This window comes from Rattus norvegicus, chromosome 15 (assembly GCF_021556685.1).
Source record: "Rattus norvegicus strain SHRSP/BbbUtx chromosome 15, alternate assembly SHRSP_T2T, whole genome shotgun sequence".
NCBI lineage: Eukaryota > Metazoa > Chordata > Mammalia > Rodentia > Muridae > Rattus > Rattus norvegicus.
The window spans coordinates 56004734-56029794 of NC_141548.1; the positions used below are offsets into that span (position 1 = coordinate 56004734).

At 44.6% G+C, this 25061-nt stretch overlaps 1 protein-coding gene across 14 annotated transcripts in view; it reads right to left on the minus strand.

The window, feature by feature from the left end:
• Lrch1 (leucine rich repeats and calponin homology domain containing 1) overlaps positions 1-25061 on the minus strand; it is a 204739-nt gene that overhangs the window by 104957 nt on the left and 74721 nt on the right. For all 14 annotated transcript variants that reach the window (XM_087586448.1, XM_087586443.1, XM_087586442.1 and 11 more), the window contains 1 exon segment: positions 15052-15196. Coding sequence is in view for 9 of the 14 variants with exons in the window: in XM_087586443.1 (XP_087442569.1) it covers positions 15052-15196 (145 nt within the window). In the remaining 5 variants the exon portion in view is untranslated.

Sequence of the window (25061 nt, forward strand, 5' to 3'; positions counted from 1 at the left end):
CTCCCAGGGGCCCTGGCTCTGGGGGACCAGGTAGCTAGCTACCTTCCAAGGTTAAAGTCAAAGACAGACTATGATGACACTCTCCCCAGTCTCTTGGGACAGCGGAGGATGAAGGGGGTCCCAGTCTGTCCCTCTATCCTCTCACAGCCCTCTCCTACCTACAAGGACCTGTTTAAGAAACTGGTTGAGTAATGGTCCCCTTGGCATTCTGCTGGCTTTTCTTAACCTCTGAGAAGTGTTCTACAGTCACCTCTAGGAAGAGCTATTCAAAGGTGGCAAGTACATAATTCACAAGGTGATTTGTGCTTATGAAATATTTATAACTATGTAAGCCAGGCACGGTGGTATACACTTGTAACCCAGTGCTTAGGAAGCCAAGGGAGAAGGAACGCCAGGGATAGAGTAAGACCTGTCTCCCAAAGCAGTGTAGTTTATAGAGATCCTTTTCACAAGGTGAAAATTAGCCAAAAAGAATGTTAAAAAGGCAACTCTCTTAGAATAAAGGCATAACTCGACTTCCTGCTGAAGAGAGGATTATGGGGGTGAATGGATATTTCCAGAAATTTCTACTTACCTACCCATGTTGAGATCTTTCTATACTTCTGATCTAGGTCTCCCTACCCACTGAATGCATGCAACTAACAAGGCCAGTTGACAAGACTGACAGAGCCATTATCATAGCAGTCAAAAACAAAGCAGGGAAGGTTCTGCTGTGCTGGCTGACTCTCCCTGGAGGTGTTTGATGGCCAGTGCTGGCTTCAGACAGAATATTCTGTACATCAGAGAGGTGGTTCAGTAGTTTAAAGTATTGTTGTCCTTCCGGAGGACCTGAGTTTGGCTCCCAGAACGCATGCCCAGTGGCTCATAACCACCTTTACCTCTAACTCTAGGACCACCCTTTTTCTAACCTTCAAAGACATTCCCACAGACAGACAGACAGACAGACAGACAGACACACACACACACACACACACACACACACACACACACGAAAAAAATCTAAGCTTATAAAACCATTTATGGTGTCTCTGGTGGGTCAAATGGTTTTTACACCAAAAGCTGCTTAGCACTCCTCACGTCTGTGGAGTTAATAAACTTGTTAATTAGCAAGGCATGGGCAGGGGCATGTTTCCTCTTGTCACATCTGTTCCTTCAGCATCTGTTTTATATATTTTGTCACAAGGTATTTTTGGATTATTTGGACAGTCAAAGGAAACACACATGGGTAACAAAGACCCGTGGTCCCCAAGGGAAACATTCATAAAGGAGAGGGGCAACTGTATCCCTTTAGCTCTGGGTAAGGGGAGGGGCAACTGTATCCCTTTAGCTCCCTGTCCACTGCAGACCTCAGCAGCCTTAGCTTCCTGAAGCCATTCATCTGACACCAATTTCTCTCTGGCAAGTCCCAAGGGCCCCAAGCCTCCACTTCTCTCCTGCAAGCCTACAGGCTAAAAACAGATCTTTCATGGAAAGATTGTTTAAGGATAAGGTCATACAGTGCCTGATAAGGTAAAGGCCAAAGCTTAATCTCAAATCTAATCAGTGAGGCCTGTCTAAAAAGCTAATTTTCTTTATTGTTGTTTATTTTGGTTACTCTGTACAAACGAGTTGATTTATAGTGAAAAGGGCTTCTTGAGTGGATACAGAATCACAGGTTCAATTGTGACTGGGATTCCCTGTCCTCACTGCAGGATAGCTTGTCTACCTCCTCCTGCCATTGTCTATGCCCTGCCTAGGTAAACAAGGACAGGGAGGGAGGAGAGAGAGGAAGGCTTGGCTCTCACCTGGTCCTTAGATATCACCTTCTCAGTAACTCCTCTTCACAAGCCAAGTAGGCAAGCTCAAGATCATCTCTGGCTTTGTTTGTTTCATGCCAAAAGCCACAGGATGAATTTTCACACACCAGCACCCTGCCCTTTCTTGTCGTGGTAAATATTTAATACTAACCAGTTCTCTGATAAAAGACATAACACTTTGATATTTATAAGAAGCCTTAATCAGCATTAGAGCTGGGCGGATATCAACCCTCTAAGGCTATTAGTATCTACTTCCCCATGAATAACCCTGAGGATACGACTTGCCATGCTCCTCCTGGGCCACTCTTCCTCCCACCGGGCAGCCCTCGTGTCCAGTTCTCTTTATGCCATGGCATCTTCTCCCTTGACCTTTTCAGTAAGCCCCGCCTACTTCTCCTCTGCCCCGCTATAGGCTGTAGGCATCTTTACTCAACCAATGGTTTTAAACTAAGTAGCAGGGTTACACAGCATCACTTGGAGTACATGAAAATCTTCTTGTTCCTGGGGACAACCAACCTTATGGGGCCAGGATTTAGCATTACACAAGACGTAGCAAAAGACCAAACCTCAACTTCTTCCTGAATTAAGGGATTCACGGGCCAAGATGTTTCTGATGAGTTTATTTTTAGAGATTATTATTTATATGTATTTTGACTGAAGAACTTATCAGTGTCCATACAGAAGGCCTAAATTAATTACTTTTTGTTGGTTTATTTTAGAGTTATTTTCTTGAAATATTTTTAAAAAACATAGACATGTAATACTTTTTATCTGATTTCACTATCAAGGAATAATACTCTTTCCCCCTCTACAAAATATAGTTTTGTGTGTGTGTGTGTGTGTGTGTGTGTGTGTGTGTGTGTGTGCCTTCACTTAATAAACTGACTTAGAAATAATTCATAGAAAATATTTATCGTGGATTTATCTACTATGACCTTTGAATTACTGTGCAGAATGCTCACCAGTCATGGAACCACAAGGGAGGAATTGAAATCCCACCTTTGCTAAAACATTCATTTCTAGAGCTTGAGGTCTGCATGCCATTTAATCTCTCTGTTCCTGCTGGCTCAGAAAGGACCGTAGTTAAGACCTACCTTGATCTGGTAAGATGGCTCGGCAGGTAAAGGAGCTTACCACCAATGCTAATCACTGAATTTGATCTCTGGGACCAACAGCAAAGGGGAAAACATAGTGCAGACAATTGTCTTCAACCCCCCACATATACTATATGACTCACACATGCACACACATGCACACACACACATGCATGCACAAATAAATGTAAACGACATTTTAAAAGATCTACCTAGCATAAGCATCTACATGCAAAAGTGCTTAGCCAAACACTACATAAAAGTGAAGCCATCCATATTTTGCTATGAATATGGTTTATATAGGAGAGTTAACAATACAGCGGGTCTGTGCTCAGCTGTTTCAATTTACTGTCCTTAATGGCTTAAATTTCAGCTGCTTTTAAGCACTGACGTCAGAAGCGGAGCAGGGAGGACACTATTGGAGACCTAAAAGACATAAGTACTTATTAAGTACAGAAATCACCTAGACACCCCAAGTCAAACAGGCATATTAAAAACCTGTAGGACAATTACGAGAATTTTACCTAAGATATTTTATACTATTAAAGAGTTTGTTATATAATATTTACTGGGTCTGGTAAATAAGGCTGTCCTATTCTCTAACCAGAAAAAAAAGAACAAAATATGATTCTATGTTTCAATGGGTGAAAACATATGCCAGCTAAAAGTACATATAATCAAAGACCTGCTGAGGAGAGCCGAACTGGGATCAGACCCCAGCCAAGTCCTGTCTTTAGTCCAGACAGTCAGGACGAGGGCATGTTCCCAACTAATGAGTTTTCTCTGCCGTCATCCACCCATTCATTCTCTGGCAAAACATGAGCCTTGGAATATTCTTCTAGGTCCTCAGACAGTCCAAGAATTAGCGATGTGAAATTATTTAACCTCCACAGAACTGATAAGAAAACACCTCAGGGACAAAGAGTCACGGGGCTGGGTTCAGTGTGGCCACACCAGGCTCAGCCTCTACAGCTCCCAGCTGAGAGACGGCATAAACATCTGGACTGACTGACTGGAGTAACATTGTCTGTGCTGGGCACCTGATCTGCAGGAAGCAGCAGTCTGCAGGAAGCAACAGTTGTTCTAGCCAGGAAGCTTCCTTTGTTGACATGATACCTCACCTGATATTTTGATTCTTTAGTGTGAAATCTGCTTTCACCTTCTCTGAAACCTGAGAGAACCACCTGTCTTCTGTTTTGCATATGACACCTGCTAGTTTTCATAAGCACAGGGCAGTGAACAATAACCATAGAGAACCAATTCATTTTCCTGCTTCCTGCTTCCTGAAAAGTCTCACCCTCACCTTCCCTTCATGACTGAGTACTTTCCCCCATCACACCACTCCTACCCCCTTGCCCTTCATTCCCACAGGAATGTGTGACAATTAACTACAAAAGCGGCCTTTGAGTTACCTCATGATATTAGTGATACACTTTAATTTTATGCTATAAAGCTAAAATCGAATAGACACTATCTTTATGCTCCACTGTAGAACAAAAGAATGACGTCAAATAAATTCAATCTGAAAGGTTATTTACTTAATAGTGCTGGGAACTGAACCCAGGGTCTCACTCGTTCTACTGTTCTGCACTAACCTCAGCCCAAAGAAAGGATTTAGTTCAAGTTCGATGCACACACCCAATCTGGGAGACCAAAATTGAAGCCTCCCTTTGAAAGCAACTGATAACTACGGCCTGACCATTACGGTCATTTGCAATCTTAAAATGCCTGAAAACTGGAAACACACAAGATTATTTCAATTACGACTTGAGCTGGGTTCTTGAAAACTACGCCAATTAATTTCATGCCCACGCACGTAAAGGGTATGTTTGGAGTGGGTTAGGGATGTGGTCTCAAAGGAGAACCGTATCAAAGTCAGGCTCCCGGAGTGAACCCACAGACGTGCCCGGGCACTCAGCCCGATTCTGCAGTCGCTGCCGCATGGTCCTTCAGCTGTGCATGCCTGGACCTTATTTGGGGACTGCAACTGTACTGGTTCCCACAAGAACAGTCCATCAGGCTCCTCGAGTATAAATAACTGCTGCTTAAAATATTCCATATGTTTACACCCCAACTGGGTAGCAACCACCGCTAAAAACCATCCACAGTCTGACTGGAGAAGGCCTCAACCTCAGATCATGTCTCTCCTTACAACTAAGCTCTAAAAACTACCGCTTGAAATCTGCTTCACTCAAAATGAAAATAAATGTTCAAAAATCAAGAAGGAGCATTCCAGGAAAACTCAGCATCAGCGAGAATGTTAGTTTATCAAATACTTTCAAACCAACAACATAGGTTTGGGGTTATACTGTTGTATGTGTTTGCAGGGAGGGTGTTTGTGTGTGTGTGTGTGTGTGTGTGTGTGTGTGTGTGTGTGTGTGTGTGTGTTTTCAAGTGTGCATGCCCTCCCCCTTGTTTTTTGTGACAGGTTCTTTCATTGGTCTCTAACTCACCAAAGAGTCTAGGCAGACTTGCCAACAAATTCTTGAAAAGCACCTGGTTTCTTAGTAATAGATTTACCAAAGCTCTTGGGTCACCCATCCATGCATTCATTCTGAAATTTAAAAAACAGCACAAGCAAGCCAGGGTATGGTGAGGGAAAGAACACAGACTTTCCGGCAGGAAGCAGTAAAATGCTGCACTAGGAGTTAGTGATTGGTTCGTGCAAAAGAGGGTGAAGGAAAGGGGTCAAGGTAATTCTGAGATCTCCAGCAGGTGTGACGAAGAAAACCAGCATGAACGAAAGCAGGAAAGAAGCCAAGGTACATGAGGAATGGCCTCAGTCTCAGTTACTTTTCCATGGCTGTGGTAAAACACCGCAACCCAGGCAACACAGAGAAGGACTCCCTTGGTTTATGGTTCCAGAGTTACAGTGGTCCATGATGTCAGAGGGGAAGTAGCAGGCTGAACCACCAGCAGGAAACAAGAGAGCTAACTGGGGATTGCCTGTGGCTACTGAAACCTCAAAGCCTGCCTCCCATTGACACACCTCCTCCAGCAAGGCCACACCCCCTAAACCTTCCCAAACAGTCTCAGGAACTGGGGACCAAGTATTTACACATCTGAATCTACAAGGCCATCTGTTCAAGCCTCTACACTTAGGTTTGCTCATGCAGGATTTGAGGTGTAAATGAGACATCCATGAGGACCTGGATGGCAGGCAATAAAGGAAGCGAGGGATGATGTCTATAGGAGCCAATCAGATGGAGAATAAACTTGGGACTTGTGAGACAGGAGGTCTTAGAGGAGCTTCGGGAAACTCCAGCTTTAAATAAGTGAAGGAAGAGAGAGAATATTCAGACTTGGGAGCAGAGTGATCAAGGAAGGAAAAACTCACAATCACGTCACTGTCATTCTTACCAAACAGAATCCCGTTATTTCCCAGACCTCCCGAGTTCTTTTTCTGCTCGTGAAAGAATGTGAAGGTCCTAGAAACTGTGAAAGGTATGTGAGCATTTCTGCTTCCTCTCCGTCAGGACCAGGCAGCATCAGTGAACTGCAATCAACTACACGGCCCCTGAACTGTGGTAGCAGTTTGTTTTTTCCCCTATAGTATATAAGCTGCAGAGCCTTCCTATGGGGTTTCTGAAGACCTAACTGTAAGAGTTAGGTAACTCTCAAGGAATAAAGAAGCAGCTTCCTTTAGGCAGTGCTGAAGGATTCCTGGCTAGTCCTATGGGTTCTGTATCAGTGTGCTGCTACCAAACACTCAGTGGTCACCACAGGAAGGTAAGCTATTTTCCAGGGTATATTCTGGCTAAGGGCACAGTGGGCTCATGGAAGGCATCACCTACAAAGGGGAGAACACTCCTAAGCTGTTGCTTGAACTCCCTGGAGGGCTCTCATTCAACTTACTGACCAACTAAAAGCAAATGAGCTCTCTAAGCGCACGGGTCATTCTTTGATTCTGCTCTACCATCTGCCGGCCATGGGTCCCTCAGACTCTGACGACACTTGATCTAGAAGCAAAAGAATGCTGGACCTCCAGGAACTACCTTTCCCATCTACGGTCCTGCTCAATGAGCTCACCGCTGTACAACTCTCTCACATAATGATAGAATTTTGTATTAGTGCCATGAATGTAGGCGACACCAGCCCCCTAGGCTAAGGACCCAAGAGGAAACTAAGCAGAAGGAGGAAGCCCACTAGCACAGGCATCCTCTCCAGCTGCTTCCGGGCTGCTCTGAGGAGAGCAACCCTGCTCTGCTACTCCCTCAGGAGCAGGGTCCATGCGAGCTTCTAAACCCCTGAGCCGAAACAAAGCTCTCCCCACTCTGGATACTTTGCTCAGTTATTTAATCAGAGCAATGGAAGTCTCAATAAAACACCAGCTACAAACACAAAATGTGTTAAAATGGAAGAGACGCGAGTGACTTTTAAATGTGGGATTGACAACTTTTTTTTTTTACATTATTTTTCCCCAGCAAATACAGATGAATTACTTGTGGAATTAACTGCACAGGCAATACGGAAAATCTTGAACTATCTAAAGAATCTACAAACAAGAAACGTAGCTTGAAACAATTAATCAAATCCAAAATAAATTTTTAAAAGGTACCTTAAAACAACTCTATAGAATTTAAAGCTCACTGATTAGAATAACCTTGAAAAGTAGAAACAATTTATGGGTGATTTTAAAAAAAATCTATATATATTACACTTTGGACAACTGACCCCCCAAAGGTCATGTGTGACCCCCCAAAGGTCACTGTGACCCCCAAAGGTCACGTATTAATGGTTTGGACGCCTGGGTGGTAATCTTAGGACAGGAGAAGTTATGGGTCTTACAAGGTGGGAGGATCCTTTTGGGGTACCCTTAGGTCACGTGGAGCAGATTCTGGACATATCTCTGTGAGTTTGAAGTTTGAAGCAAGCCTGGTCTCAAATTCCAAGACAGCCTTGGCTACAAAGTAAGATCCTGTCCCAAAAACAGACTTTAAAAAATCAGCATAAGGAAAAGAATGCAGGAAGTTACAGTCCGAAGAATAAAAGGAGGAACCATAGCGACCTTCAAATACGAAAGCTTCTTCATGTTTCTATACTTGGGCTGTCCCTGAAAAACGCCCTCACAATCACTTTCAGGTTGATGAAATGGTTCTACAGTGTGTGGAACCCAGGGGAGATGGCGCTCAGCAAGATAATGAGGTCACTGCCTCAGTACCACTGTCCCTGTCACTCAGTGACTTGGGAAAAATCCCCCTTCTGCCTCACACCTACTACAAAGGCTGCCCAGGAGCTCACTCAGTGCTGTCATGACTAAACGGTGTTGGTAGGGATGAGGGCAATGGTATTCCACAGACCCAACGTTTTCTTTACATAGGTATTATATGTTAGCATTTCTTCTAGGCTCCACCCCACAGTTACCTGGCAACAGCCAGGTGTGCCTGACTCAGTATACAAGGGGCTGCTTGCCTCCTCTTCCTCTCTCTTTCTCTCTCTCTCTCTCTCTCCCTCCCTCCCCCCCTTATTTTCTTACTGTTACCCACTTTCCTCTCTGTCCCTTCTCTCCCCCATTCCCCTCCAGCCTCTCTCTCCATGCATTCATGGCTGGCCTCTACTCTTCTTTTTTTCTATCTATCTATCTATCTATCTATCTATCTATCTATCTATCTATCTGCCTTTCTCTGTCTCTACTCTCTCAGCTCCCCTCCCCATGTCCTAAATAAACTCTATACTATACCCATCATGTGGCTGGTACCTCAGGGGGAAGGGATGGCTCAGCATGGGCCTGCAGAGGCACCCCCTTCCACCTCACCAAACCTCACTCTATCAAACATACCCCCGGCTTTTTGTCTTTTTTATAAAACACAACATTATATACATATATACAATACATGTATGTATGTAAATATATAATATATAAACAAATATATACATATACATATATACAAACATATACATATGTGTACATGTGTGTATGTTCTTTTTCTCCATTCACTCCACTCATGTACAGCACTATGTCTATGACAGTATTAACTGCAGAGTTTTACCTTTCTAAGGATTGATTATTGATGAAACAGGAACATTTTGTGGGGCTTTTACTGGTCTAGTTAGAAAAATAAATACAATTTGGAGCTTGCTCATTTGGGACCTCAGAAAAAATTTGAGAATTACCATAAGTGAAGAGAAATGTCTGCAGTGAATTTCAAATAAGCACTCCCCTCATTTCCAGAGACTTACTCTAGGGCACAAAGAACTTCACATCCCTATAAAGATCAGAAACAGAACAGGAAACAAAGCCAGTGAACTCAGCCTTCGTTCTGTAGAGAGCATAATGTGGCTTTTGTGCTGCGGCTTTTTTCTCCCAATACAAACAGTGAGCTAAAACGTCTGCGATCAGGTGTGCACAATGGAAAAACCCTCCTCGGAAGTCGTGCCAAGTATGGGCTATGCTAGAAGGAATGGAATCTGGTGAGAAATATCCCATTATTAATTTACATGTGTTTGGTAGCCTGCCAGCACAAAACACAGAGACATAAATTCAGGTACACTTTACGCACAACAGTTTATCTGCACACCCAGAAGCTTAGGGTCCTCTGCCTATATGTTCAACCATATGAACAAATGCCTGGGAACCCTAGCAAACCCAAGGCTTAAGGCATATATATGTAGGCAGCTGTGCTATGCAGTCCAAATGTCCCAACGGCCCGTTTCACTTCTACCACTCCATGGAAAGTGTTTCCAGATTTTAAGATTAGTATTATCAAATTCCAACCTGGCTCACTGTCTCTCTGTATCTGAGATTTTGTAAGATACAACATAAGCATCATTTACACACATACATATGGACATATATGCACATGCACGTATACACACAGAGAGAAATACATAAGCACACACCCAAATACACAAGCAAACACATACTCACACATACCTATACACACACACATACACATACACACACAAATACACAAGCAAACACACACACACACAAATGCTCTTTTTCCTTTTGAATAGAGTTTCAGAAAAAGGAGATTTAAATTCTTATTGATTGAAACAAAACTCCGAGTTCAGAAAAACAGTATCAATTTTACAGTTTTCTAGAGAGAAGATATGCTGTTTTGCCACAGATGGCTTCTTTAGAGATGACAGCATGAGGCAAGAGAACAATGAAGATTAATTTTTGTTTCACAACAACAACAAAAAAGAAACAACTGTGCTTTCTAAAGTTGCCCTGGCCCAGGGTCCCTCAAATAAGAGAGTGGGTGTCCAGAGGATTGCAGATCTTTTCTGAGAATGAGCCTCAGAAGAATGTGGGGATGCGGGTTATGTGACCATCAGGAAGTTGGCTCCTTTTGCACATTGTTGAGAAGCCAAGAGGGATACCAGGCAGCAGAGATGGCAGCCAAAATACATTCCTTTTCCCGCGTGATAACATCTTGTGGACCAGACAACCCTCTACACAAGCCATAGCTCCAAACGGAGTCTAGTGAAGGCGGGAGCCCTGGGTTCTGAGGAGCAATCCAGCCCCAGCTGGTTGTGTTTCCTCTGAGAATGGGAAACCTACTCCCCCACATCCTGGAGCAGGCTGATTAAATGCAGTGAAGAAGTTTAGTCTTTCACACCTCCATTCTCTGAAATGCAAAGTCTCTATTCTAAGATTCACAACATAGCTGCTGCCAAGTCCTCTGCTCCTCTGAGCTATCTCCATTCTCATGGCTAACACCTTCCCAACCGTTTAAAATAGACTTTAGGCTTGCCTGTGTGGTGTCAGCCCTACATGTTTGTTGCCATACAGCAACAGGCTTGCTGAATCGGTTTTATTGTTGTTGGCAACGTTTCTTGGCCAGAGACATTTTCTAACCGGAAGACACAGGGGGCACAGACACTAAACTAACTTAACCTTTGGTTGTGAACACCAGAAAGCAAGGATGAAAAGCCTCCGTGCTTCAAACACAGGCTACATAAACACCAATAAATCAGTATTTCCACAAATGTTACGTTTCCATCACGTGAGACAATTCGGAAAACAGTTTCATGTTTCTACTGCAGTGCATGGCAAAGAGGTCTTCATGTGTGAATTAATTCTGCTGCTTGAGAAGCTGTAAGGGCCCCTGGCGCAGAGCGGCCATTTGAAAATTGCACATAACACAAAGAAGAGAGTATACCAGCCAAGAACCTGGCTAACCAGCTGCAACATGTCCGTGCTGCTCCTCCTCCTCCACCACCATCACCATCACCATCACCATCACCATCACCACCACCACCACCACCACCACCACCACCACCACCACCACCACCACCACCACAACCATGGTTGTTTTCAAATATTTATGGCTGTTTACCCTGCTATAATATACAATGTTTCTCAGGGGATTGAACCAACTTCTAACAGTTCCCATAAATTCAAAGTTATCTTTATATGGGATCTTTTCTATTTTAGAATGTACAAAATTAGCAATTCCCGCTTATAATTTATTAAGAAAAGGAGAAATTTTATATATAGCAAGAACCAGGTTGGCACTGTGGCTCTATGACAGAGCACAAGAGTTCCAAGTACAGTGTCCTGAGTTCGATCCCCACTGTCACAGAAACAAAACAAAATGAAACAACATATAAAATGGAACAACATGAATGCTTAATGTTACATACGGGAACAAGGTCTGGAAGACAGCTCCTTTGTACTACTTTATCTAAAACATCTTTCTTCCTAATTAATAGGAGAGGTGGGGGGAGAGGGAGAGGGATAAGGAGAGAGGGAGAAAGGGAGTGGGACAGAGAGGAAGAGAGGGAGAGAAGGAGAGACAGGGAGGGGGGGAAAGGGAGAGGGGGGTAGAGCGGAGAGGGAGAGGGAGAGAGGGGGGGTGGGGGGAGACCAAGCATCACAGAAAAGAAAATGTTTTCATTGCTTATAAAAGGAGAGGACTCAGGGCAGGCAAATGGCTCAAAGGTGCCAACCTGAGCGCCTAAATTCAATCCCTAGAACACATATGTCGAAAGGAGAAAACAGACTCCCAAGCTGTTCCACACATACAGCCAAATAAATGAATATTTAAATCCACTAACCCCATATCTCTTAAAGCTGTAGCCCAAATATCGTACCCTAAGCCCCTCAGTTATAAGCCTGCAGCCAGCGGAGGTGGGGCCAGTCTGAGTCAGGAAGTTGTCACACAGAAGACACAAGTGTCTCCGTGTTACTCAATGGCATTGTCTAGACAAGTTTACATATTTACAAGTAAACCAATATGCCGGTCACCTACTGCTTCAAAAACAAAACAAAAACAAACAAACAAACCTTAGGCAAGAGCAGTGACTCTACCAAAACCATTCCCAAGCTTAGCGATAACTAAAGCCTGAGAGACAGGTAATGCCAGCAAGTACGGTTCCTGAATCTATTCACCACGCAGGAACTAAGGACTCTCACAGCAACGTGACACTCAAACCCTCCCTCATCATCATTTCATATTTCTGTAGTCATATGCAGGGCACCAAAAGTGTCACTTGTTTTTGTCACCCTCACACAAATTAGTCACCTAGGAAGAGTGACCTTCACCTGAGGAATTTGCCACCATGAGACTGGCCTGCAGGCAAGTCCCTTGGGGCATTTTCCTGATTGATGATTGATGTGGGAAGACCCAGCCCACTGTGGATGGTGCCACCCCTGGGCAGATGGGCCTGGATTGTGTAAGAAAGTGGGCTGAGTAAGACTGGGGAAGCAGGCCAGTAAGCAGCATCCCTCTATGGCCTCTGCATCAGCTCTTGCCTTGAGCTTCAGACCTGACGCTCCTCAATGCCGTAGGTCAAATAAACCCTTCCTCCCCCAGTTGCCCTTGGTCAGAAGGGTTTATCACAGAAAACTGGTAAGTTATAGTATGTTGGGTTCTCAAAATGGTTAATGGGCTAAAGACACCTGCAACTAGGCCTAGGGACCTGAGTTCAATCCCCGGTACCCACAAAGATAAATGAGAGAACCGACTGCTGTAAGGTGCCCTCTGACCTGCGTACGCACACCATAGTGCACAGTACCTTCCCACACACAAAATAAATGTAAAATATAATGTAATAGAGGAGGAGGGGGGTGGGAGAGAAGCAGCAGCAGCAATAGTAAGAGTAGCAGTAGTGCCTGGCCTTTTAAAAGGCTCAGAGGCTAGCCATATGTGTTTTATACCGCCTCACAGAAAGCTTCTGGGCTGTAGGAATCAGACTCTTATCTTTTTTTTCCTTCTAGCATGTTCCTTCAAAGATCACATATTCAGCGGCGCAAGAAAGTACGCCTGAGCCATACTAATATTCACAGTAGGAAACGTAGAAAAAGAAAAACAGAGAAAATTCTAAAGCTATAAATACAACTGAGAGAGGAGACGCCATGATGAAATTAAACAAGCCACAAAGTACACTGAGCAGTCTCTCCGCTTCTTCCTCCCTCCTCACGCTGAAATTCACCACAGAACGCCCACTGTGTTAGTCTGTGCCCTTCACCGACAGTTTCTCATTCTCTTTCTTTAAATCTTTAATTTTTTTCAGTATGTTATGTGTGGGGGTGATCTGTTTGCATGCACTTCTGGTACCAGAGGAGGGCATTGGATTCTCAGAACTGGAGCTACAAGACAGTTGTGAGCCCCTACGTGAGTGACAGGAATTGAACCTTGGTCCTCTGGAAAAGCAGCCAGTGATCTTAACTGCAACGCCATCTCTCCAGTCCCTTTCCTGTCTTAAAGAATTCTGAGGCCCAGATTTGATTATATTTTCTACTCATCTGAGGATAGCAATAATTCACTCTCAACTGAACTCCTCAGAATGCACTCAACATTACTATTTAAAAAAAAAATCAAGATTAGACCATCAAATTTGTAGAATTTTATAGTCGATTATGCCCCCAAAGTTCTTGGTGCACATGGACGTAACATGAAGTCATGTTACACCGATCTATTTACTATTCTAGGCTAACTATTAGGATAGAAATGATGTAACAGGACAGAAATGGGAAAGTAAATAGAAGAGCTGCATCGGCTTTGGCGACAACTGTAGTTCATGAATAAATCTCTTGAGAAGTCAGAGAACCAGAATCTACAGCCATCACTGTGTGAGCCCCAGGCAAGTCCTGGGAGTAAGCTTCTGCCATAGCTGAGGCTGGAAAGACAAACCAGAAACCTGTGGAACCGAAAATCAGACAGATGCACCTGCAGACGACCCTGACAGTATACTATGTTTTATTTTTTTAAATTATAATAAATTAAAGCTAATGACAATTGCATCTAGGAATGTTTTTACCGCGGGGGGGGGGGGGTGTGCATCCCTAGGATCACGTGGAAGCCCTGTTTATTGTTTTGGCTACAGAGAAATCATTATCTGTCATAAGGAGCTGCAGTGTCTGGCTTGCTGGGAATTTGGGACTTTAAAATTGGGCGTGTTTGTTATGCAGCACAAGCCTCGATGACTCGGTCCTACCCCTTACACACCAAGATGTGGGCAGCATGAGAAAGGTCTCAGGCTGGAAGCTGGGAGCCTGTTTCCATTCAGGTACAGGGAAGAGAACGACCGCTCCCCCTCTCCTGAATGAGCCAGGGCCTGACCAAAGCAGCCAGCTGCAAAGTCTAAAACCAAGGATTAAAACAATCAGTTTTCCTGAAAGTCTAGAGCTAGTCTGAAGCATTAATGTGTTACAAGATGCTATCCACTGTAGACTGAGGGAGGCATGCTCAGCAAACACTGGCTTAATTCAATGTGAATTAAGAACACAAACTCTGTCTTGCCTAGGGAGCTCAATGTCCTTCACACTTTCTTTTCTTTTTCACCCCACTCTCGCCTAGCTATCCTGGAACTCACTCTGTAGAACCAGGCTGGTCTCAACCTCAGAGATCCACCTGCCTCTGCCTCCCAAGTGCTGGGATCACATTCTTAAAGTGATCGAACTCACAAAAAAGGTTTTTCCCCTTCCTCCTCTTTCCTGCTTTTGCTTCAGAAGCTACATGAATTCTTGAAGACGACATACTAGCCTCCTTACATATGCCATCAGACAAGTCATTCCATTTCAGAACAACACCCAGCTCACATCTGCGAAGCCCAGCACCAAGAGTGACAAAGGTCATTCTTAATGATCTCCATGATTTACTTGTAAGTGTGACCAAAGCTCAAAAAGATAGTAGATAGGAAGGCAGGATGGCTCAGTGTTGCTCACTACACTGAACGAAGGGGACCCCAAGTTTCCACATCAAACCTACCTCAAGTTCAGGTGGGTCAACATCTGCAAATTAACAATGGCCTCGGGAATGACTCTGATACAGTTGTGATACAGGTTAAGAATTTCCAGTGATACGAAATGGCACAGCTCCATTGGCACTTCCACCAGTCTGTTTTTAGATAGATCTACAGGGAAAAAAGGAAAGAACGCTCTGTCAGTACATCATCAGCGTCCTCTATGCTGTCCCACATCACAAGCAGCCTCCATGCTGTCCCACATCACCAGCAGCCTCCATGGCCTTGTTCCTGCCTTCTGTGCTATGATCTAAACTTTATCAACATCATTGTTTTGAACCTCTATCGTGATTTCTATTTCTTGGGCAGATTCAGAAGCACATGCATGAGGGAAACAAAGACGCTGGTGAGACTTTGGGTCTCGGACTTGTAAATCTGGCTACACAAGAGGAACTTATCCCCGGTTTTGAAAATTAACTTAGGCAGGAACGTAACTCTTTTCATATGCATAAATACAGCAACCATCCACTCAAGTTTTGCATTCATTATATACACTGACTTTCCTATCAGAGTTCGCTTCTAATGGAGACAGAGTATGTCTTTTATATCTTCTACAAATATATAATCAGCATTTTAAAAAAAAATCTGTTTTATTCACCAGAAAACTTACGATGTACAAGACCAAGACATACTGTTTGTCAAGAGCCAATGTGTGTCGCCCAAGTCTGGACGAATTTCCTCTTTCTTCTCTCCTGAGTTCGGCTACGTGCAGGTTTACATCTCCTCAGCAATCCTAGAGCAGTCTCCAGTGTAGCTCACTATTTCCCAGAATCCTCTCTCTTCCTACCAGTGCCCCCACCTATTTCCTGCCTCAGCTCATTGGCCATTGGCTTTTTTATTGACAGGTGATTCCCTTGACTTCCCCTCATGTTCACAGCTGATTGCTGATGCCCTCTCTTTTAAAAGAATATTGTACACACTGGAGATGTGCTATGAGATTTTAGGTACTTCCTGTCCCCACACACATACAGAGGTCGACTATGTGAGACAATACACAATCTAATTCGCCTGACTATAATTATTTTCATTGCATATTATATGAGTACATATACCAGAACAGATTAGATACCAGACATATGTACATGTATGCACACTTTAACCCAATCTTTTACGGCCACAAATATGGGTAGTAGATTTACATCCATAAATATATGTGATATATTTTTCAGCAGAGTCTGAAATCATAAAAGTTAGAAAGTAATTTAAATGTCAGTGGAGGGCTGGTTAAATATTCATACCCTAATAATAAATATCATAAATAATGCTAGTATTAAATTAAACCAATAAACATGACTGTAATTCCCTGTGATACCAGGCAATACTAAAACACCACTCATTAGGTGAATGCAAGGACTCTCTGTGGTTGACAGGAAACAAGCTCTAGGATAAACTGTCCATGCTGGTAAGTGGCCAGGGATAAAACAAGGCTTGTAGCATTTGTGCTTTTAGAGGGTGTTTTACATATTTACTTAGTTGTAAGCTATTCTGGAGAGTTAAGAAGCTGGTGAACGCTGCACTTTCTAGACAATGGCTCTCTGACTAGATGGCCAGGATTAGCTCACTATAGACCCTTCTGTGCCTGTAAAGACTTTAATGTATTCAGATACACACATGCACACACACACACATGCTCAAACATACAGATGTGTGGCGTGTGTGTGTGTATCCAGATAAACAATATATGTGGATATATATGATATATCATACATACACTATTAAAATACTCAACTCTATGTATAAAAGCATATCTAAAACAGTCTTCTGGAACATCCACATTCTCACTCTCACCACACAATGAATTTATGTTTTAATCAAAGACTGAAGTGACTGCCAAGTCCCAGGCGGCAAATGTAGGAAGGAGGGGTGTGAAGCAAATTTCCTTTCCTGAAATTTTAGGACCGTCACAGAAAGAGCAATTCTCTACCGAAGACACACGGATTTTCCTGTGCCACAAAGTAGGAAATCTGCCGAGAAACAAGCTATTTCCAGGCAAGGTCAGCTCAGAAAACCCCATGAACTTCACAGAGAGAAAACTTTGCCATGTACTCTGCGGTCTCCAGTGTTTACAGTGCAGACTGTTTGCTGTCCTGGCCTCTTATCTCCTCCACGGTCTCCAGGTGTGGAGGAAAAGTCAGCGGCTTCCTCCCATTACTACTTCTGAGAGGACTCATCCATTCGCCACAAAGCTTCTGAGAGATGTGTTAGTCCTGTCCTACCTGCTGAAGGGAAAAAGCCTTAGCTCCTGCTCGTTTTAAATTGGGTCTGATATCTTCCTATTCAGCTCTTGTGTTTGCTTATTTGTTTGTTTGGGAGTTTTTGTTGTTGTTTTTCCTTTTGGAGACAGGATCTTCCTATGCAAGCTCAGGGTGGCCTTGAACTCACAACTCTCTTGCCTCAGCTGCCAGCATTACCACTCAACCACAGGCCTGCCTTTTCATGCCCACCTGAAGTTTGGTTGTGAGACAGTTTCATGTAGCCCAGGCTGACCCTGAACTCTCTATATAGTAGTAGCATGGCCCTGAACTTCTGATACCCCTGCTAGGTTCAAGGCAGGTATTGGTGTATCTGGTTTATAGGTTGGTACAAAGCTGAGAATAACCCTCGGGCCTCGAACCCTGGGCCTTGTAAACACTAAGCAAACGTGCTACCAAGTGAACTATCTTAAACTTGATGTTTTAAATTTACTATTCTTTATATACTTGTTCAATGATCCTGTCTTTAAAGGAGTTAGACTATATACACCAGGAATAAACTGCTTGGCCAGTGGTTTCTCAACCTTCTAAGGCTGTGACCCTTCAATACAGTCCCTCACGTTGTGGTGACCCCAACCATAAAATTATTTTTGTTGCTACTTCATGACTGTAACTTTGCTGCTGCTATAAACCGTAATGGAAATATCTGGTGTTTTTCCACAGTCTTAGGGGACCCTGGTGAAAGAGTTGTTCAACCCCCAAAGGGGTTGTGGCCCACAGGTTGAGAAGCGCTGTAAGCTGTTGACCATGGGTATCCACCATAAGCAGGTCTTCCCTGTGCCCAAATAAGTCAATCTTCACATCCACCAAGCTGTTGGCAAGCCCTGTGCCATACATACACCAGCTCCTGTGTTTCTGGATTTGTGTCAGTTTCTACATTAGAAGGTCAGAAATCCACGCACAGCCTAGATTCTCCCGATGCCTGCACAAAAACAGCTGCCTCAGTCAGCAGTGTGGAAATAAAACACAACGAGCAGTCTGTTTGGGTTAATTAGCTTCATGCTGAATTATTTACACATCCGTCCAACATTTCCTAAGTATACGCTTCCTACAGAAATAGAAAACCACACACATTCAAGGAGCTTAACCATTTAAAAGAAAACAGAGGCCCGATCACAATAAACCACGGGGATATTTCAAACTATGCTTCTACTATGACCTAAATTGGGGGCTGGAAAGGGGGCTCAATATTAGGAGCCTGAACTGCTCTTCCAGGAGTCTTGAATTTGGTTCACAGAACCCATATTGGGGCTGACGATGGACTTTAACTCCTGCTCCAGAGGACATGCACTGCTCATACCCACATAGACATACATATAACTTAAAAGTGAGATCATACATACATACATACATACATACATACATACATACATAGTTCAACATCAGGCTGAGTACTGGCTGTAGGACACACACAGCCGGTGAAATCTGCTCAGCACATAGCAGACACTCATGCAAACTATAAGTGCCTCCAACATCCAAGTAAGAACAGGCTTGGGTCGCTTGCCCAAACCACAGTGGTATCCACCGCTTGAATGTGCTCCCCCAGAAGACCGATGCCCACAAGACCAGGACAACAAATCGATCCTCCAGTTGGATTCGTCCAAACGACAACCAAAATAGAGCCAATATGGTCTCTGAGCAAGGACATGTGGAAGCTGAGTTGTATCTCTAGCACTGACAGAAAAGCACTGAGCTCCATAGGTTTTCAAATGGGCGGCTGTTTTTCCTATATGCCTCTTAGCATTGTTTACTTCTCAACCTTCTTGGTGGAAAACAGAAAAAAGAGTATAAAAAATAAATGGGTTTGCCTCCTCTGCTGAGTTTCAGGTAAGTTTAAGAACCAATCACCAGATGCCTAGAAAAGGAGGTAAGTCTGCACTAAGGTGTTTGACTTCCAGTATCAGGTTACAAAACAAAGTTCTGTCACAGTATTTCCTGTTACCTGAAAACCAAGAACTAAAAGAAGGAAGAGAGGGAGGAGGGCAGGAGGGTAGGGCCAGGAAAAACGGGAGAACTAGGCTTGGATACATGTGCTCCGGCTGTGGAGCTGTGTGGAGGCCAGCTGTGGGCTACACGGCCTACTTGCTGCCCCTTCCCAAAAAAAAAAGAAGAAAAAGAGGGTCAGAGAGAAGGAAAAAGAATGAAGGGGAGAAGGGAGAGGAAGGGGGAGGTCAGAGACAGGGAGGGGAGGAGACAGAGAGGGAAGAAAAGGAGAGGGGAAGGAAAGAGAGATCCAGAGAAAGGGGAGTGGACGGGAGACTCAGAAACTCGGGGAGGGGAGGGAAGGGAGAGGAGTGGAGAAGAGAGGAGGGGAGAAGTATATTTAGGACTTAGCTATAATCAAAGGCGCAGGACAATGCCTAACTTAGACTCCTAATGGAAGGCATCAGAGCCCAAGCAGACACCTGAGCAATATAGCTTCTCTACTCAAAACATCCAGAAAAAGCAAAAGTTCTAGACTTCAAGCACAGGCTAAAAACGCAATCCATATACTAATCTCCATTGACAACCAAAGCAGGCGGTGCACACTGGTGAAAGACCCAGTGAGACCCGAGCCATGCGGAGATAAACAGGCTTTACAAAGGAACATGGACTTGGATGAATGATTTGTGTTTGTTTCGGTTATATACAGTTCTGGGGCTTTTATAATACAGAGTGGATATCAGTGAATCCATTTGAGGCTGTTTTCCTAAGGAGAAAACCTCCCTAGAACCTCCCAACCTGTAGGCATGTTAGAGTCACTGAGAAGCCTGTGGCTCGTGGCTGGAGGCCTGGGGGGTTCTTGTGACATCCCTATGACGCCCCAGCAGTCTACAGGGAAGGGGGGGGGGGCAATGAGCAGCCCTGCCCTGTTCCACCATCGAGGATAAAACTACTACTACAGTTTTGGGCCAATTTTGAAGCAAGCTTTAATTAAATACTGGCCAGGATTACAGACTCTGGCCAGGTCTATTCCCGGGTTCCCAGAAAATGGCCACGAGTCACATTTTACAAAGACGCATAAAGGCAAACCCATAAGGCTAAGTATTTCCCATCACATCCATTCGGGGCAAGCATATATCCAGACATATGTCCTGCCTCCGTACCTAGCGCCTACATGTGATCAAGCACATCGGTGCGGTTGGGTCAAGCTTCTTTGGGGAGCAGAAGTATCTGTCCTAGGGCACAGGGCCTACAGGTTAGAACAGGCGTGGTTGTTTTATGTATCTCTTAGGCACAGTATTTAACGTAACTTTGGGAGGGTGTGTGCTATCCCCAGGGAAAGGGGCTATCCTGAGAGAGAGGGATGTTGGTTTGGACACACAGAGCCCAGTAGCAGGATCCTGTGGTGGGGTTGAAAATACTGCCCAAGTTGGAATCCGCTGGATCTGAGCCTTATTCCCATTGTCTTCTCAGCAAGTTTCCAATACAAGCAGGGCAACAAAAATCCAACCCCAGGAATGAAGTTTTTGTGTATTTTGAAAGAGCCACAGACAGGGGAAATTCCTTTTCCTCCTTCCTTTGTTTGAATGTGTGCACCACACCAGGTGCCTTCCTCAAGCGCTCTTCACCAACTTAATTTTTGGAAAGACTCCCCCTCCTCCCCTGCTCACTATTAGGGGTTTATTTGGGGCTGGTCAGGAAGCCCCAGGGAGTCTCTTGTCATTGCCCAACCCCCACACACCTTATTTTTAAAGTAGGTGCTGGGGATTGAACTCGGGTCCTCAAGCTTGCACAGCAAGCACTTCTCTGAGTGACCTGCCTGGCCTCCACAGGCCCCTCTTCCTTTCCTCTTTAACAAGAACCAGGCAAGGCAGATGCCTTTGTAATTCCCAGAAAGGTTCAGACTAGTAAGAAGCAGAACTAATTCCCAGCTGTGTGAACAGCCCTTCCTTGCTTAGCCTCAGAAGCCTGGAGTCCCAGGAAGATTGACTGTCCATCTGAGTAAACCTTGTAAAAAGAAAAAAATTAACAACTGGCCCATTTCTGGGGCCTGGTCAGCAGGCATTCCACAGCCCTGTAAAAGCTACGTGACCGCTGGCCATGTCTTTAACGTGTTTTCCAAATGAAGGGGTGTGTCCTGGGTGCCTTTGTTCTCCACCCAGCCCAAGCAGGCAACCGTCCTAGCTGGAATCCCACCCTGGGCTCTTGCTCTGCAGTGAACAGTCAAGTACACCCCAACACAAACACACTTGAGCAGCGAACCAGCACCCCTAAGACGCGCGTCTGCCCACATCCGCCGCTTAATTGAAGTATTCACACGAAAGCCAAGCAGCCAGAAATAAAACAATAAGTGTCACGCTGCCAAAACAAGTTTTGCAGATCCCTAAAATAAAGTGGCCAAATGAATAAAAATAAGCAGGGTAGGGTAAAAAAACAGTATGTGGGATCCAGTGTGCAGTCAGCAAGATTGGCTGCAGGGAGGTGCAGAGCTGTTTTTGTATTAAAAAGAAAAAAACAAAAAACCAAAAAACGAAAAGTGGTAGTCCACGAGGAATGGGCTGAGTCCCCCTTGTGCCAGCAATAACATCTGAAGTTTGCAGTCACTAGCATCCTCGATGTACAAGCTGGATGAGCCAAGACAGCCGGGGACCTTGTGGGCCACATCCTGTTGGTCAGAAGAAAAGACTCCCTCTTGGAAACCAATATCATGACCAATTTCAGAAAAACCAAGTAAGACCATAAACACACTACCGTGTAAATTAACTCCAGAAGCCATAATCTAATCTAAGAGGGTTGCGGCCCCAGACTCCCAGGAGACACCTAAAGAGCCCAGACAGCACTGAGCCCATCCATCCCGCCTGTTCTCCTATATACACGCCCGTGATAAGGTTGAATTTACAAACTAGGCAAAGCAAGAGAAAACCAACAAGGAGCGAGAGTGAGTGGAACAACGTCAATAACAGACGGTGATAAAAGCTGTGCGGCTGCAGCCTCTCTCAAGAGGGAAGGCACGTGTGATTGTTGGCTCATAGCTGACCACGAGTGACTGGGACAAGGTAGGTAGGAACTACTGTGTTAGTACCAGCCATGAGGTCCTGTCAACTGGGTGAGATGTGTGCCCATCACAGGGAAGTCAAAAGCCCTAGCTCCCTCACGCTAAGACCTTGTACCTCCTAACACTCTGGAGAGCTGTTTCCTCTTTCTATTGTGGCTCCTCCTGAGACCACTGCCTCCAGAGAACCTGTTGGGTAGTGGAATGGCCTGGGGTCACCACCCTTCTTCAATTACTTAGGCAAGGTCTCCTCCATCTCTCTATCTGAGCTGAGCTCCCTCTCCGTCCCACAAAGCCCCCAGTGGGGAAGCCCACTTCCTTTTCTACTCTCCATAAACATGGGAGCCCAGCCCCATGATTCAATGCTCACCCACAAGAGGGACATTAGAATAAGGAAACAAGGACCCAGGCAATGGGAGAGTGCCCGTGGCTGACTCAATCCTAAAGATTTTTACCACCAGAGACTTCCAGGACCAAACAGGCAGAAAACAAGCAAATTCCTAAAAGACTGGAGAGAATCCAGCTCTCGGGCATATATCTCTCTAAGAGATCCACCGGGAAGTAGGTCTCACTGATCAGCTTCTGAAGAAGGCTTTAGCTATCTATCCCAGCGATCTTCTGTTCCATGGTTTCTTTTTCCCTTAGCACATAGATATCTATTTAGTTGTGTATTGTGGTTACTAATTTAACTTCCCAGGTTCTACTGTGGTGAGGCCCTTAGACACAAAGTGAGAGCTCAGTGAACGTTGCTGAATGAATGGAATGTCAAACATGGCTGGAGAGCAGGTTCATGGGCCACCAGCCTAGCTTCAAGCCCTGTCCCAGCACTCGGCTTGGAAGAGTCGGAAATGGTAACCTGCCGATGCCTCGGTTTTTCACCCGTAACATGAAGACAAGGATAAAGAATAGTAGCTGCTCCAGAGTTCTAGCAAGACAGACAGGGCCAGACAGAGTGGTGCCCACTGAGAGCAAAGCGCTCTAGGAAAGACAGAGACAAACATGTTGCCCTGTCTTATTCCTTTAGATAGTAGGAAATAAGGTCTGAGTTGCAACTGGCTTAAGATTAAACTGGCAAGCATATTTCATCTGAAACACCAGGAAACTAATTACACTTTTTAATTAACTCTGTGTGTGTGTGTGTGTGTGTGTGTGTGTGTGTGTGTGTGTGTGTGTGTGTGTGTGTGTATGGGTATATTTCAAGGTGTTTGTTTGAGACAATGTCTTACTATTTAGTCTAGGCTGACTTTGAACTTACGGATTTCCTGCCTTCGCTTTCAAAGTGCTGGGATCACAGGTATGTGCTGTGGTGGCTGGCCAAACTAATTGTGCATCTTCTGTATAATGAGTGGGAAAATCTCAAAATCAATCTGATGGCTTCTCTGTCCACTAAATCGCTCAACAGTTTTCTTTCCCGCCATCCATTGCTCAGTCCACCTATCCCTCCACGCCTCATGCTGCTGGCCATGTGCCAGACTGGCCTGCACCAGGTGCTGCTGGGAGTGAAATGATTCAAAGGAAGCAGAGAGCAAGAAGCCAGAGATCAAACGGAGGCAGCTGACCCTGGTAGATGGTGGCTCCAACTCGAACAATCTCTGAATTGAGTTGGAAGAAGAGACATGCAGCTCGGTGCAGGGGACTCGGGAGAGAAGTGTGGGTGCACATGGGGGCACAGACTGCTGTAGAAATGGGCTTTCTCCAGATGCAGAGAAGCCTGGGGTGGACTGGTAGGTGCGACACAACTTGGGGCAGCTGTTCAATGGGTGAGGAGAGGAGGAGACCGGGATTCTTGGAATGCAAGGCGAAGTGCGGAGCTTCTGGAAGTCCCCACGCTGTGGTCTTTCTCTGGTATCACACTAAGGAGTGTCTCACTGAGTAAGTGGGACAGCTGACACCAGAGCGACAGTCCTGGTGCACAGCTGTTAAAGACGAATTCCTAGTGATTAAGGAATCTAGCAAGTGCCCGGAGGTGATCCCCTCTGCAGGGCAGAGACCTTGAGTGAGCAGGGAAGCTACGGCCTCTGCAGTCCTGTGCTTTACTGGCACCCTAGGCTTGCTGTCGAGGACAGAACACACACACTTGAGAGTACTGACAGAAAGACTGGTCCTTAGCCACAAACGACAGGGTCATATGCTGGGGGAACCAAGCATATATATATATATAACCTTATTGTTATAAAAAAACAATAAGGGTTGGGGATTCAGCTCAGTGGTAGAGCGCTTGCCTAGCAAGCGCAAGGCCCTGGGTTCGGTCCCCAGCTCCGAAAACAAAAAAACAAAAAAACAAAACAAAACAATAAGACCAAAAAGATTTTCCCAAGGTCTTTACTTTGGTTGGAGATCTCAGAAATCAAATAGAGCATTAAGTTCCTATTAAGCACCTCCCACAGTTAATTGGACCCCTTCATTATATACAAAATGGTAAATACAAAAATAACAATAAATAAAGCAGTAAAAACACTGGGCATAGCAATGTGCGTCCGAACTCCCAGCTACTCCAGATGCTGAAAAGGAGGATTACTGGAACCCAGAAGTACAAGGACACGCTGGACAACACTTTTCTTCCCAATGATAAAGACAAAAAGGCAAACAAGACCACTGAGAAATCCAGTCCCTCCCATACCCAAGGCCTTCCATATACAAGGCTACTGCAGAGTAGAAAACATCCACATCTATTACTAACCTGATTTTTCCATTTAAAACAACAAACAAGGCAAAAAATATGATCATTTTTGGTTTCCTTTAAAAAAAA